Below are 17,387 nucleotides of genomic sequence, written 5' to 3' on the forward strand. Positions count from 1 at the left end.
GATGAGGGCTCAACTTTTAAAGGACCAGTGTGTAACATTTAGGTGGATCTTTTGGCAGAAATTGAATATAATATTCATAGCTATGTTTTCTTTAGAGTATATTCACCTGAAATTAAGAATCGTCGTGTTTTCGTTTTCTTAGAATGAGCCGTTTATATCTACATAGGGAGCGGGTCCTCTCCACGGAGTCCACCATGTTGCAAAACTCCAAACTCTGTTAACTTTTCCTGCTCGGGCCGGAGACGATAATGTTAACTCGTTCCTGTCGCCGCCGCTCTCTCTCGCTTCACCACTCACTTCCCACTGGCTCTTCTCGAAATGACTTACAATGACCTACAACAACTGGCTCCAGAAAGGACCATTTGCGTTTTCGCATCGCCCACCGTAGTTTTTCTGCACACTTGGCACATGAGAGAAGCTTCATTTGGTTGCAATCTGCAACCTTACCGCTAGATACCACCAGATCCTACACACTGCTCCTTTAACCAGTTGTAGATAAAAAAAAAAAGGAGAAAATTTATAAAAGAAATTATTTACCTAAGAATTAAACTAAACCCCATGAATGTGGGGTTTCTGCACTTTCAAAGTAGGATTCTTATATAAAAGAAAAATTATTGGATATAATGAGAGCCATTTTCCTTATTGTGTGCAAATTATTCTCTGAGCCAGAGGTGAAGGTTTTTGTCTGAAAATGATAAAAATGGACAAAGTAGATTAAATTTAGCAGAAGTTAATGCTTTATTTCCCAATGTAGCACTCATCATACTGCACTGGCAATCTGCAATACTTGTGTTTCTTTACATAAATGCACTGTTTGGTTTGGATAATGGAAGAACACGTTTCACTGCTTGGCCTGAGGATTTCAATTAGGGCTGCAACTAACGATTATTTTCATTGTCGACTATTTTCTCGATTAATCAATTAGTTGTTTGGTCTATAAAATGTCATAAAATGGTGAAAAATGTCGATCAGTATTTCCCAAAGCCCAAGATGACGTCCTCAAATGTCTTGTTTTGTCCACAACTCAAAGATATTAAGTTTACTGTCATAGAGGAGTAAAGAAACCAGAAAATGTTCACATTTAAGAAACTGGAATCAGAGAATTTTTCTTTCTTAAAAAATTACTCAAACCGATTAATTGATTATCAAAATAGTTGGTGATTAATTTAATAGTTGGCAGCTAATCGGTTAATCGTTGCAGCTCTAATTTCAATCAAAAAGTCTAACAGCTAATCACTGACGAAATGTGAAAGTCTCGTTTTACACTCATGATGATGAGCTGTGTGGAAAGAAGTCATGCTCCCTGAGGGTTTTGGTTTCTGAGCCTTACGTCCGTACCAAAGACTAACTTTGTTAAATGTAACCTGCAATAACATGCACTAAGGTCTTTGGTGATACGCTGAGTTATGTTTGATAACAGCCATAACAATCTGTAATGTGAAGAAAATGGGAAGGAAGTGAAACATCGGTGACGGTTGCAGCACTGGAAAAACATTTATTTATATAATCAATACATCAGGATTTCTTTGTTTACTATTGTTGATGCTTTTGTAAAACCAATAGGTAAATAATGTTTTTATGGAGGCACTGTAATTTATTCTGTTTCTCTGTGTTAGCATTAGAGAGAGTGTGTTTGTGCTGTTGGTCACACTAGCTTTATTTGTTGTACAGACTGGAGGTGTGCCCGTCGTTCAGTGTGTTTCTGTTTTCACTATTTATTTAGCGTGTGTTGTTTGTACAGAGGATGTAACCTTGCAAACCATATAGTCTGAATCACAATAATCTGACTTGCACTGTTATGATGTTCTGTAGCATACGGTTTAAGTGTCATAGCATATTACCACGTATCATATACAGTACTCTTTATTTTTTTCAACAGACGATTTGTCCAATGTGGTGAATAATGAGAAAATTTAACAAGATTCAAAACCTTTTAGAACTGGATTTTGGCAGAAAATTATCCCAGAAAATATTTGCACACGTTTTAAAATGTGGAAATGAGACGATCCATAATTATATGGTTTAATATTAATGTGATGAAGTACTGCAAACGCAGTACATTGAATCTCTTTCAGTGTGTTTTATACATGTTTGAAAACCTTTAACTACTGTAAAAGCAGATTATATCATTGTAAAATATAATCTCATTTTGAGTATACTTTAATATTGAGCAATTTAGACAAACGTTTCTTATTTATGTTTTAGTTTCTGTTTACCGTGTCTGTGAAACAAACAAAGCTTTTATTTGGTTAGTTTGTGTTTAAAGAAGACGTTACCCTTCCTTTTGTTGAACGTGGTTCAGAGCTGATCTCTACTGTTACGTTGCTGTGGTCAGTGTTCAGGGGATTCTTTTTTTGCATTTTAGCAAGTGCTTTTATAAGGGGAAGTGCTTGTTGATACTGGTTTTTAAAGACTTTTTAAAACTAATAAACATTTTTAAGTGCATCAGTATCCTGGAATCAGTTTTTCTTTAATATCTGCATCAAAGCAAAATGTAAGGCTTGACAAGACTGTCTGGAGCTGCCTGCACGGGGAACACGTTCTTCACCTTTGAAATGTCACACAAAATGCCATTTTGTCAGCGGTGGAGTACTCAGATCTTTTACTTATGTAAAAGTGGCAAAAGTCTTGCATTAAAAATGTTACTTAAATGTCCAGTGTATAACATTTCGGGGATCTATCAGTAGAAATTGAATATAATATTCATAATTATGTTTTCATTAGTGTATAATCATCTGTTTTCCTTCTCGTTCAGGGAATGGAACAGCAATCATTAACTTGTATGCCACTGTATCGGTGACCTCAACTAATAGACTTTTTTCACAGCAGACATTTTGACATGTCATAGCAGGAAAAGTGCAGCGAGAATAAATAACCTTAATAAAGGGAAGTTTCCATTTAGGTTATATTCTGCATACTGGTTCACTGTCATGGCTTACTGGAAGACCGAGATATAAAAGAGCCATCATTAATGCTATTAGTTACACATGTGATTTTCCTGCTATGACAAGACAAAATGTCTGCTGGGAAAAAGGCCTTTTCCCAGCTTTACTCCACCCGACTGCATCTGTGCAGGAGTTTAATTAGCCAGAATAATTGAAAACACCTGTGGGATTGTGCACAATCTATAAAGATGACATGCTATTTTAAAGAGTTATCCATACTCAACATCGAAAGCACCTGGCTTTTATCTGTTAAAAACAAATAAATCCAAGCTATTAGATTACTTCTTCACCCCAAACCTGACATGTGAGGGTGCAGACGCTAAGCAGCAGTTAAAGCTCTAGTTTTCCTAATTTTTAAGTATTTTTTTTTTGTTTTACTTTATGTGTTAAACTGGGTGATAAGAGGCCTGTGTCTACACCATCATGTGTATGTTATGTAAAGGATAATATACAGCGAGCCGGTCATTGTTGTGAAATAAACCCAAAGAGGGCGATGGGGCACCCCGGCACGAAGCGGAGGGGTAGTAAGTAGCCACTTATTACACAGCTACGGCTAATTATAAAATCTATAAAGTCAAGTAAAGTACCTCAAATATGTACTTAAACCTGCAGTAGGCAGAACGTTTTTGGCATCATTGGGCAAAAATCCCATAATAACCTTTCAGCATATTGTAATTCAAGTGTTCTGAGAGAAAACTAGACTTCTGCACCTCCTCATGGCTCTGTTTACAGGCTTTAAATAATCTTTGGCCAATCACAGGTCATTTCAGAGAGAGAGCGTTCCTATTGGCTGTGCTCCGGCTGGTGGGCGGTGCTTGGTATTTCCTCAACTTGATCTCAACATGGCTGCCAGTTTTTTGTTTACATTTTAATTTTTATTTATCACTGTTGTAGGTCTAATGTACGACGGTACGACGGAGTATTAGAGCCACATTGAGGAAAAAAAAATAATTCTAATATTTCGAAAATAAAATCATAATATTACGAGAATAAGGTCATAGCTTTACGAGAAAAAAAGTTGTAATATTACAAGAAGTCAGAAGTTTACGAGAAAAAAAGTCGTTATATTATGAGAATAAAGTCATAATATTATAAAGTAGTAATTTTATGTGTTAATTTCTTTTTTCTTGTAAAGTTATGACTTTATTCACGTAATACTACGACTTTATTCCTGTAATATTACAACTTTTTTCTCCTCAAATTCTGACTTTATTCTCGTAATGTTACGACTTTTTTTCTCGTTTAGTTATGACTTTATTCTCGTAATATTACCACTTTATTCTTTTAATATTACAACTTTTTTCTCCTAAAATTCTGACTTTATTCCCGTAATATTATGACTTTTTTCTCATAATATTACTATATAAATAAATAAATATTACTTTATTCTGTAAATCTCAGATGTTTTTTCCCTCAATGTGGCACTAATACTCCGTAGTACATTTGCAGTTTGGCCCTCACTGCATTAGACTTATATACTATATACTTAAACTATAAACTGTGTTGCCTTCATCACAATGATCAAATGTTTTGAGTTTTTTTTTTGTTTTTCTGCCTAAAATGGCTCTTCTGATAGTAAAGGTTGCTGACCCCTGAGCTAGTTACATTCCACCACTGCCTTTTTGCTGATAGTTCTTAATTAATCACAACTTTTACTTGTAATTTCACATTGTTGTTGTTTCCCCATCATCATCATCATCACCATCAGAGTCACAGTCAGGGACACACTGATGGTGCGTTCAGTGCCCCTCTCAGTGGTGTGGTTCTGGGTTTCATCAGGCTGTAGCAGTGACAGGAAGAAGGTAACAAGAGGAGGAGGAGGAGGAAACAGAGGAGGAGGTGGGGGTAAAGAAGGAGGAGGAGGAGGAAGAGGAGGATGGATACAGAGTGAGTGACGACGGTGTCACAGCTCGCCAGCAGGTCAGGTTCACGGTATCTAGCTCGTAAACACACAGAGAGAGAGAGAGAGAGAGAATAGAGCAGAAACTAAACACCACCAGACTCTACTGTTCACCGGACCGCTGTCTTCCTCCTCTTCCTCTTGTTGTTGTCGACCCCGGGAGGAAGAAGGGCGAGGATACTATGGCTGCACTTTCTCCTCCACAGATCCGAGGACTTCCGACAGATGAGGTAAAGTAACGCTGCTGTATAGCACACATCACATCTGTACACATCCAGCTGTTAACGAGTCTGCTCATGTGACCGCGACGCTGGCTCACTAGTTAACAAGCTAAGCTAACCAGGCTAACTACACACTGTGAGATAACTCACTCACCAGCGGGTTAAAGACGTGTGTGTTAGTTCAGATGTGTTACTTATTGATAGATAAATCGATGTAATTGATCAACTTCTCAGCTAATGCTATATCCACATTACAGAGCTTTAGCTGCTCACTTTTTGTTCAGCCAGGAAACACAACAGGCTGCCTGGCAGTGAACGCCTCTCTGCTTCCTCAACACACACACACAACTCAACACGTACACACACACACAACTCAACACGTACACACACACACAACTCAACACGTACACACACACACAACTCAACACGTACACACGCACACAACTCAACTCACACTCACAAACACGCACACAACTCAACACGTACACACACACACAACTCAACTCACAAACACACATACAACTCAACACACACTCACAAACGCGCACACAACTCAACACACACACACACACAACTCAACACGTACACACACACAACTCAACACACGCACACACAGACACACACTCACACACACAACTCAACACACACACACACACACACACACACACAAACACACACACAACTCAACACACGCACACACACACAGACAGACACACACACTCACAAACACACACACAACTCAACTCACAAACACACATACACACACACACACACTCACAAACACACACACAACTCAACTCACAAACACACATACACACACACACACACACACAAACACACACACAACTCAACACACGCACACACACACAGACAGACACACACACTCACAAACACACACACAACTCAACACACACTCACAAACACGCACACAACTCAACACACACACACACAACTCAACACACGCACACACAGACAGACACACACACTCACACACACAACTCAACACACACACACACACACACACTCACAAACACACACACACGCACACACAACTCAACAAACACATACAGAAACACACACACACACATACAGAAACACACACACACACATACAGAAACACACACAGCCAGCTGGCATCGACCACAGACATGAATTATCTTGCTAAAACAGTCCCACTTTCCCTCCAGGTACCAGTGTTATACAGGGCCTGTAGTTGTGTCCATTACATCAAAATCAGTGTGAGTGATTGTGAAATCTGCTTGTGATTCACCATCTGATCAGTGTAGAAGCATAAAGTGAGTGTTTGTGGGGTCTGATGGGAAATGAGCAGCTCTGCCAACTGTTGTCAGGATGTTACATCATCCCTGTAAACCCTGATTGTACTGGGGGGGCGTGCACTCCAAGCATGTGATAGTGATTCATCTAGATAGGAGATTTGTTTACTATTATTATATTATGATCCAATACCTTTGCTATTCTATAGTACATTTCCATGTTTATAGCATACCTGTGTGCAGTGGCGGATTAACGTGGTCAGGGGCCCCTAGGGTACTCTCTGTGTGGCCCCCTTCTCATCATACCATGTGTAAAAGTGTGCTAAGAATGTTACACGGCTCACAGGTACACACTCGGAGAACATACACACACACACTGAGACAGAAGTTACTCTAAGCTTTGAAATATCTAACAATATAGGGATTTTCTTTAGTAAATGGTAAATGGACTTGCATTTATAGAGCGCTTTTCTAGCCTTCCGACCACTCAAAGCTCTTTACACTACATGTCAGCATTCACCCATTCACACATACATTCATACACTGATATCAGAGGCTGCTAAGGTGCCAACTTTGCCCATCAGGATCTAATCTAAATACTCATTCACACACCGATGGCTATGCCTTCAGGAGCAATTTGGGGTTAAGTGTCTTGCTCAAGGACACATCGACATGTGACCGGAGCAGCTGGGAATGTTTTTTAGTGGCCAAACAACTTCCATATCCGTCATGTTATGCCATTGGGCCAAAAAATACTTTTCCCATAGACTTATGTTGAGAAAGAACACGCCTGTAAGTCAGCGGATAATTTTTTTTCAGGTAAATCAACTTTGTGTATGAACACTCTAATTATTTAAATCATTTGGTCCTAAAAGTTGTAAAATCCTCTAATAGCTGAATCCAGAGTTATTTCACTTCCTCCGTTCATGTGAATGAGACCCAGACCGAGGCTGGAGCGAGGGCTGGGAGGCCGAGTTAGCAAGCCGTGACCACAGCGTGACGTTGTTACCGAGCCACGTGACCGTGCAGACGCTGCTGTGCCTGCTCCTTGGGCCCAAAGGATGTGGAAGATTGCTGGAAGATCCGGGTACTTTTCCAGTCGGAAGTCAAGCCATTTCGGCTTCATGCGCCATTGAACGACTTTCATAGGAATGAACGGGGCCCGCCCCCAACGCTGTGTCCAGTTCTCTTTATACATCCATGGATCTTGGTCACAGTGTTCTTTCAACCATAGTGCTTTTTGTTTTTTGTGCTCCGCGATCATATTTTCTTTCTGACATATTGCCGCTATTCTGTCCAGTAGCTGTGACGAATCGGCTGCTTCATTTTTTAAGATAGGGGTCAAAGTTGGTATTTTTTTCTCTGAAGTACATTTAAATAATTAAAAATGATCTGGCCAATCCGGGACCCTTGCAAACATGGGGCCCCTAGGCTGCAGCCGAGGCCAGCCTGTGCATTAATCCACTCCAGCCTGTGTGTATTTATCTAGTGACGCTAGGGCTGCACAATATATTGATTTCTTTTATCGTCATCGCATTGTCAACTTGTGCGATAAACACATTGCAAAAGATTGTTTGAGTAAGTTGAAAGAGAGTATCAGTAGAAAACTGCAAAATGTAATTAGCGTTCTTTTTGTATTTGTGCCTTTTGTATTCAGTTCAATTTGTTCAATAAGAGAAAAATAATTTCCTTTAACTTTTTTAATTCAACAAGCCATTTGTTGAATTAATATTCAAAAATGTTATTACATATCACATATTTTTCTCATATCGTGCAGCCCTAAGTGACGCACATAGAGTGCTCCAAGGATGACGTATTTTTGCAGGCCAACCAGGAAGTTAGCATCGCCCTGGTTCCCACGACAAAACTCCAATGTGATTTGGGATATTGCAGAAAAAAAACTCTATCGCAACCAAACATTTATGATTACACGTTTTGTTCAGCAATATAATCTCCGCAAATGAACACAGCTTTTATGATTTTTGAAGTGTGAATGCAATCGGCAGAAGTAAAAAGCTAAAGTTAGGCTATAAACAAACTACATCACGGTCTCATGAGCGTGAGATTACACCACGAAGCTGTAAAGGCGGACGAGTCGGCGTGATGACGTTTAGTAATCTCATTTAGCCACTTGTTAGCAACCGCTTTTTTTAAGACACTTAAAAGCTTCAAAATTCCCAAGTGGGGTATTGATTGATGTATTTTATGTCGTAGAACAAAACGTTAAAATCTCTTCAGCTTGTGTTAACCACAGACCTTATTTCAGGCATCTAACTGAAAACCCTTTCAAAAAACCCGTTGACTTTGAGACCAGGGAACAGGAAGTGCTAAAATGCTCACTCATTTCGGGGTTGTATTACTCATTCCCGTAGCACTCTGTTACCATACCAACACAAGACAATATTCACTATCTACTGGACTTGCATTAACCATGTACAGAATATTACCAGGAAGTTATAGTTTTGAGATTTTAGGTATTTATGTTTTTATTATGTCTATATGTTGTTTGGTTTGTGATTTATGTGTGATGGCAAGTACTCTGTCATCATCTCTGTCGTTATCGTATTCATAAACTCATCTTTTATTATTTCAGGAAGAATCCAGAATCCTAAAAGTGAAAGTCGTTGGTGGAATTGGGCTGGCCAAAAAAGATATCCTCGGAGCCAGGTAAGCTGTAGGTAGTTAACACTTCCTTGTACTGTATAACTTATGAGAAAGGCTATAGATTTAGTTATTGATTAACCTGTTAGTCATTTTCGCCATTAAACAATTGTGACATCAAATATATTGTTTTTTTCTGATCAGCAGTCCTAAAATTAGCGCTGGGCAATATGGAGAAAATCAAATAGGGAAATAGGGAGATTTGTCAAGTATTGAATACTCTAATCAACATGGGAGTGGGTAAATATGCTGCTTTATGCAAATGTATGTATATATTTATTATCGGAAATCAATTAACAGAAAAAAAAAAGACAAATATTGTCCAGAAACCCTCACAGGTACTGCATTTAGCATAAAAAAGCAGCAAATTCTCACAATTTAGAAGTAAAACCATCAAATGTGTCACTAAATGACTAATTCTATTGGTTCCACATGAATCTAAAATTGATTATTTTTCAATTAATCATAGTGAAAAAAATCTGTCACAATTTCCCAAATCCCTAAGATGACGTCATAAAATAGCTTGTTTTGTTCGACCAACAGCCCAAAGCCCAAACAGATTTGTAGAAAAGCAACTAATCCTCACATTTGATAAGCCGGAACCAGAGTTTTCTTTCATGACGATTTACTTAAATTAATTCAGAATTGTTGATGATTCATTTTCTGTCAATTTCAGAGAGATTTGTTAGCTCATGCGATGCTAAGTTTTTCACTTTTCTGTAAAATCAAAGTCATCATCTTCCTGTGTATGTGCAGTCTCCATTTCCTGTCAGTTTTCTTCATTATAAAGCTGGACAGTCAGAACTGAAATTGCATCCTCTAAACCACTGTGTAGACTACAGGAAGATGATGACAATATCTTTTCCACAACAAACAGCACATGTACGTCAGCCACCTTCCAGTGAACCATGAATCAGTTTGTGTTTCATAATTCTGATCGAGTCCGCCATTCCCTCCAAAATCCTGTTAAGACCCAATTTAATATGTTCTATATTTTTTAGCAATTAAATAAAACCTTGGGTTATGATTTGAGTGTTTAGTTCTGGTTGAGTTTTTATTTATTCTCTTGTATAGTTGGAGTAATTTGGAAGGATTGGGTGTGTAAAGGCTGAGAATTAAATGTTTGCAGTTTTCACAACAGGCATTCGCCAATAAAGAAGAGAAAATTCTTAAAGTTCTTTAAAAAGAGTATTTAGAGCATTCAGATAAAACGTTTTCTCTGGTATTTTCTATACAAACAGCCCTGGCAATTGCAAAGCTGGCACTTCCTCCAAGAGCATGAGTTGGTGAGTGCTAATTAGCTTAGGGAACAGCATAATGTCATCTTGTTGGGGATCTTTACTCTAAAAAAAAGCCCTAAAAAAGCTCTCCAAATACACAAATGTCATCCTCTTAATGCCCTGTTCACTGCCTTTTCACACCTTGTTTGTCTTCTTTAAATATTCTTGGTTACTAAATGTTTGCTTCCCCATAACCTCTAAATGCAATCTGACAATGACGTCTATCAAGAGTTGTGGTGCCTTTATGTTTACTATATGTTTATTTTTTCATGTCATAACCAAAATTGCTGTATCACCATCACTCTAATGTAAAACCCGTCACTTGATATATTACTAATGACATAACATTGCTGCGGGCCTAGATTGGGTAATGGATAATGTGATATGATTGTTGGATGTGGTTTTAATTCCCGTCACAGAGCCTCAGAACATCATAAAATAACAATTACAGTCAATTTTGCGTCAAGCATGGAGTAGCTGGGACCATTATGTTAATGTTTCTCGGGTCTGAATGCAGTGCCTCATCTGAGCAGACAATGATGTAAAGTGTTTTACCTCCTTCGGAACTCATGGCCACACATGAACCACACAAACCACTGAAAGTAGATCATGACTGTTTCAGTCGTTATAGATGGATGTCTACGCCAGACCTGAATCTAATTGTGTCTCTCTTTGTCCTGCAGTGATCCATATACAAGACTGTCCCTCTATGACCCCATCAACGGAGAAATCACAAGTCTTCAGACTAAAACAATAAAAAAGGTGAGCGAGTGAACATCTGCACTCACACTTGTTTTATTTGTGGACTCCTGTTTTATTTTAATTTTTAAATTTTTATTTTCCTTCCCATCTCGTGCTACATGAAGACACTCGACCCAAAATGGAATGAAGAATTCTTTTTCAGAGTAAGTGAAACTTAAAATAAATTAACTTTTTAAAATTAGGGCTGCCAGTTGATTAAAATATTTAATCGCTATTAATCGCATTATTGTCCGTAGTTAATGGCGATTAATCGCAAATTAATCGCACATTTTTTATCTGTTCAAAATGTATCTGAAAGGGAGATTTGTCAAGTATTTAATACTCTTATCAACATGGGAGTGGGTAAATATGCTGCTTTATGCAAATGTATGTATATATTTATTATTGGAAATCAATTAACAACACAAAACAATGACAAATATTGTCCAATATTGCCCAACAGGCAACAACAGCTGTCAGTGTGCTGACTTGACCATGATGAACTTCATGTGATCATCATGAAGTGGGCATGTCTGTAAAGGGGAGACTCGTGGGTACCCATAGAACCCATTGTCATTCACATATCTGGAGGTCAAAGGTCAAGGGACCCCTTTGAAAATGGCCATGACAGTTTTTCCTCACCCAAATTTACCGCGTGTTTGGAGCGTTATTTGACCTTCTTCTCGACAAGCTAGTATAGCCTGCTACCCCCTCCGAAAGATCGATTTGCGTTAACGTGTTATTATCGCATTAACTTTGACAGCCCTAATCTATTCATCTCTTATGTTGTGTGAATATTTACTGTAGTGAACTTACATGTACGTGCCAGGAGATCATTTGTGGCATATTTAACCATAAAATGCTAAAAGTCATGCTGTTGGCTTTGTTGTCCATGGCTTATTGTTGAAAACAGTATTTCAGTGATTTGATTGTAATGTCTATATTATGTTTCAGGTTGATCCCAGGAAGCATCGTCTGCTGTTGGAGGTGTTTGATGAGAACCGCCTGGTAAGTTATTTAGTTATGTTCAACCTTTCTGTGAACATTTCTGAGTCGTAGCTTGTTGTGTTGGACAAATCTTTCTTTTGAACTGCTCTAGTTCTGTTTAAGTGCGTCTTGATGTTCACTGAAAGTAGGTGGATTCCAAGTGTGGAAGGCTTGGTTCACTGCAACTCATGATCATTTTCTTTATCAATTAATCTGCCGATTATATTCTTGATTAATCGTTTGGTCTATAAAATGTCAGAAAACAGTAAGTCTGTACGCCCAAGAAGATGTCTTTGAATTGTTGTTTTTGTCTGACCAACAGTGTGAAACCCAAAGATATTCAGGTTTATATCACATAAGACAAAGAAAAACTGCAAATCCTCACATTTGAGAAGAAAGAACAAGGGAATATTTTGTATTTTTATTTTTATTTTTCAAAGTAGTTGCCGATACGTCGGTCGATAAATCGACTAATTGTTGCAGCTCTAGTTCACCTACAGATTAGGGGTGGGAATCACACATCACATCAATCATCACGATACGATATTATCATGATACTTAAGTCACGATACGACCTTATTGCCATTTTAAACATTTTGCAATGTGCCGAGTATTGCGATAAGATATATTGTGATATATTACCTTCTTTCAGCTGCAAATTATGCAGTTTGTCAATATCTGTTTTATCTAATAAGATACAGCTTTCACTCTGTTCATCTCAGAGTTTTCATTCACATATCCTGAGGTCAAAGGTCAAGGGACCCTTTTGACAATGGCCATTTTTCTACGCGGAAATTTGGCGTAACTTTTGAGCGTTATTTATCCTTCTTCTCAACAAGATAACATAACATTCCTTAGGTTTTCTAGTTTCATGTGATACCAGTATCTTCCCGCTAGCTTTAAGACTGAGCCCACTACAACCTCTGAAAGACAGAATAGCGGTCACCTCTACTACAGATAGTGTCTACGTCTGTTTCCTGAGGTGAAAAACAAAATATACTGTGTAGCCTTCCACCAAAGCTCATTTTTATTGCACTTTTGTACATTTATCACAGAGTACACACGAAAACAGCCATGTCATGATCCAACCTGCTGTACACAACAGATGACAGTTTGTTATTATAATGGGGCCAAGTGTTTTCTTAACTGTATTATGCTTAAAAGCGCTGGACAGGCTCCACATTGACAGGACTACTGGCTCTGTAGACTGGTCTAAACAAAGCTTTGATAATGAACAGAAAGTATTTGAAATCAATCTTAAGAGCTGCTCTTCTTCTACAGAGGGACACATCTTAATTGATAGTTGTAATGTTAATACCTGTAACACACTCAGCATATTGAACACAGCCCACATATGTTCAAGCCAGGAAATAGTCTCACAAATGTTTGGAAATTAAAAACTGAGAGATTTGCAGACGAACTTTTAACAAATATTTTGATGTAAGAACATCATCTTTTTTCTCGTAACCTCATGTGTGTGTATACCATAAAACAATGTGTCATATTTCTGAGGGTATCCTCCAGCCAGAGCAAGGTTAACTTTGGTTTGTCTGCCCGATACAGCCGCCCTTATTTTGCCTTGACATGTGAGATATTGTTGGAAAACCGGGATCCCTCATTATTCCGAGCTGTAAATATGGGCAAATCTGGCTGCTTTAAGGGCATCCTAACGCCTGTTGTTTACAAGTGTGGATGGAGATTGAAAGAGTCGTATGTCAGGTTGAGTGTTGAATATCATGTAGATGATTGAGGTATCATGTGAAGTGACATGTTGCTAAATAGTTTCAGTTATGACACAAATGTATAGGGTTACTGTGTGTAGCAGCAGCTGCATAAGAAATTGAGGTTTGGTTTGTTGTGTGATGGTAGATTGAGTTTTGAGATATAGATCGCAGTGTTCTCTTATTGATTACTCAGTTAGTACACAGCAGTGTTGAAGCTTTTGGGAATGCCAGGTTGTAGCCTGATCTCAGTGGAGCAGCTGACCTAGTTTCTGCACAACAGGTCCTGGGACACCTGAGCAGTCAGACCGCAATGACAGCACCACTGCTGTTTGAGACTTGCTGCTAACTGTGCTATCTGTATGTGATATAAACCAAGCCCCCAGGAAAGTGCAGTAATGGCTCAATCCAGAGTTATTTTCCTTCCTACGTTCATGTGATTGAGACCCAGACCGAGGGCTGGAAGGTGGGGTTAAAGGAAACGTTACTGCGTAACTTACCCAAACATATAGTATGATCAGAAAAAGTCACTTTTCAGCCAAACGGTTTGACCGATTATGAACATTTCTTCAGATTTGTGCTTAGGCAAACCCAGAGAACATTTTCACCAGAGGAAATCATTTCAGTTGCAGGCACAAATGGGTTAAGCTATTTTCTACACTTGCTGTAGCAAAAAGAAGTTATAAACTTTTAATGTTGGTGTTTTTAGTAGTTGATATAGTAGTTATTTAAATATACGTATCTTGCCATTTTCTCACTGAGTTACAGTTCTAATAGTTTTGGAGGACATATCTCTACCTGCCCTATCCTCCCACTGCTTCAACAACCTGTCCAAACTGGTAGAGTCTGCTCAGTGAACAAGAAGCTGCACATTAGACTGTCAGAAGAATCAAGTCAGTGCACAGCTATGTGTCAGACAACCATTAGTAAGAGTTTGTTCCTAGAAATCCACCATGTCACATTTCTACGTGGTTCTGCACGGAACTAACAATGCTGTGCCGTGAGAATGAAACACTCCCTTCTCTTGTCCTGCTTTGTGGTTTTTGTTGGTTGTTTATAAAGCAGCTTGTGCAACTTTGAACAGATGTTGCAGTTTGACGTGTTGCACAAGATCTGGCTTACATTTGATTTTCATCTACATTCCCCTCGGCAGGACACAATACAGAATAAGTAAAAACATACAGTCCACACGTACTCGGCACATGTAATGCACATATCGTCCACATAAACTTAGCTTCTTCTTTGCTTGTTTTGTTGTTTGTAGTTTGGCTGAATGCTTCTCGAATGTGTCATTACGTCAAATGAACCTGGGTGTGACTGACTCAATGCGGCCTTGTCATGCTCCAGGTGGAGTATGTTAAAATGTGGAGGGTGTGTCAGCAGTGTGAAAGTGTTTCTGTGTGTGTGCGTGTGTGTGTGTGTATGTGTGTCACTGCTGCTCTGACACTCAAGAATGAGCAGGAAATGCAGGAAAGGTCTGATTTCCGCCTCCATGTTTTGCAGATTTTCTTTTTTGTCTTGCTAGCAGCAGAGTCTGAGAATGAAACTGGTTCTGTTGGTTTGTCCCTTACAACATATGAAATGTGCTGTTTGCTGTATAATGAGTCCTAATCATTACTGTGTTACACAGTTTAATCTTTCACATAGTGTTTTTATTATTATTCCACTTCTGCTGCTTGTTGAGCAGGGTAAGCTGGTATGTGAATGAGGAACGTGAAGGAGAGGAGGGCTCCAGGCAAAACCCCATAATCTAACAGTGTAGTCCTTCCTGGAAGACACTCCCAGTGGATGACATATTCATAATCAGACACATACAAATCGAAATAAGACTCTTTCTAAGGTTTCCTTTCTGCGATCACACACTGGCATAGAGATGTCTGTGTAGCAGGCCTTGTCTCACTTCCAGAGACAGCATGAATAGAGGGTATGCACATGACATCCCCGTATGCAGAAGTTGCCATGGTTACTCCCCCTTGAATGAATGGCCATCATGAATTCACATAGAAAACACTGATGCATTGGTAAAGAGCTGTTGTGCAACCGACTGCACAAACACTGTTCTCTGAAAATAAAAGTTGGTTCAGACCTGTCCTGGTGCTCAGATCTGTCCACAGACAACCAGATGTCCAGCTGATCTTTATCAGACCAACAAGTCCTGCTTTAAGGTATCTACATGTCTGCAGGCTTTGTTCAGTGCATTGAGTTGAACAGCTATGCAGCAAGCTAAACACACTTCCAATTAGGGTTGAAGACAGTGGATTGCATTGGAAGTTTTTACTGGAAGCAATTGTGAAACTGTGAAAACAGTATTTGGACAACAAATTCAATGATAGTAAATACAAATCAGAAAATGACGAGTTTCCGTAAAGCCAAAGGTATTGTAAAAATGTATTAGTACAGTAACACATTAGTACAGTCACAAAAGTACAGACTAGCTATCAAATGAGTTACATCGTACTTCATGTATGGAAAAAATAAATTATCATCAGTCCCCATAGGAAGTACAGCAAATTAATCTAGTAAACATACACAAAGAGTGATCTCTTGAAAACAGATTCTGCATTCACATGTAGTATCTGTAGGCGACAGGACAAGATTTCGGCATTGGAAGCGTTCTCGTTTCCGTTTGTAGTCCGAGTAGTATTGACCAAACATGTTCGAGCAGGCTTTGGTTGAATGCAGGCAAACAGTCCGTGTGGAGAGCAAAAGAGGTGGAACGCATTGGTGGAAATGCAGTCTCAAAACCCACCGGCTATCGTCTGACGATGATTTTGCTTATTATTGGTTTAAAATTAGCTTGTAAACTGGTGAGTTTTGAAACATCCGGTCGTACACGTCGACTCTCAACTCAAACTCCAGTCTCGCATCTCAAGTTGCTAATCGGACTATAAACAATGAGCAGTGCACAGAAAAGGAAGTCTTGGTCTTGATATCCGCTAGCTAAACCAGAACCCCCAGAAATATAGCTCCTTGCCTCCTTATATACATATATTATATATAATATAGGGCTGTCAATCGATTAAAATATTTAATCGCGATTAATCGCAAATTAATCACATTTTTTATTTGTTCAAAATGTACCTTAAAGGGAGATTTGTCAAGTATTTGATACTCTTATCAACATGGGAGTGGGCAAATATGCTGCTTTATGCAAATGTATATATAAATGTATTATTGGAAATCAATCAACAACACAAAACAATGACAAATATTGTCCAGAAACCCTCACAGGTACTGCATTTAGCATAAAAAATATGCTCAAATCATAACATGGCAAACTGCAGCCCAACAGGCAACAACAGCTGTCAGTGTATCAGTGTGCTGACTTGACTATGACTTGCCACAAACTGCATGTGATTATCATAAAGTGGGCGTGTCTGTAAAGGGGAGACTCGTGGGTACCCATAGAACCCATTTTCATTCACATATCTTGAGGTCAGAGGTCAAGGGACCCCTTTGAAAATGGCCATGCCAGTTTTTCCTCACCAAAATGTAGCGCAAGTTTGGAGCGTTATTTAACTTCCTTTATGACAAACTAGTATGACCTGGTTGGTACCAATGGATTCCTTGGGTTTCCTAGTTTCATATGCCAGTATCTTCACTCTAGCTTTAAAACTCAACCTGCTACAACCTCCGAAAGATTGATTGCGTTAATGC

The 17,387-nt window shown here is 38.8% G+C and overlaps 1 protein-coding gene across 2 annotated transcripts in view; it reads left to right on the plus strand.

Annotated features, from left to right (window-relative positions):
• Positions 1–4,758: 4,758 nt before the first annotated feature.
• The window catches only part of nedd4a (NEDD4 E3 ubiquitin protein ligase a), a 34,560-nt gene continuing 21,931 nt past the window's right edge, over positions 4,759–17,387 (plus strand). The window contains exons 1-6 of one of the 2 annotated variants that reach the window (XM_037795455.1): positions 4,759–5,075; positions 8,934–9,007; positions 10,243–10,287; positions 10,965–11,043; positions 11,148–11,186; positions 11,977–12,030. In XM_037795455.1, coding sequence (XP_037651383.1) covers positions 5,028–5,075; positions 8,934–9,007; positions 10,243–10,287; positions 10,965–11,043; positions 11,148–11,186; positions 11,977–12,030 — 339 coding nt within the window. In that variant the 5' untranslated portion in view covers positions 4,759–5,027. The remainder of the gene's footprint in view (positions 5,076–8,933; positions 9,008–10,242; positions 10,288–10,964; positions 11,044–11,147; positions 11,187–11,976; positions 12,031–17,387) is intronic. The other variant, XM_037795463.1, reaches the window with a different exon arrangement.

Source organism: Sebastes umbrosus, chromosome 2 (assembly GCF_015220745.1).
Source record: "Sebastes umbrosus isolate fSebUmb1 chromosome 2, fSebUmb1.pri, whole genome shotgun sequence".
Lineage (NCBI taxonomy): Eukaryota > Metazoa > Chordata > Actinopteri > Perciformes > Sebastidae > Sebastes > Sebastes umbrosus.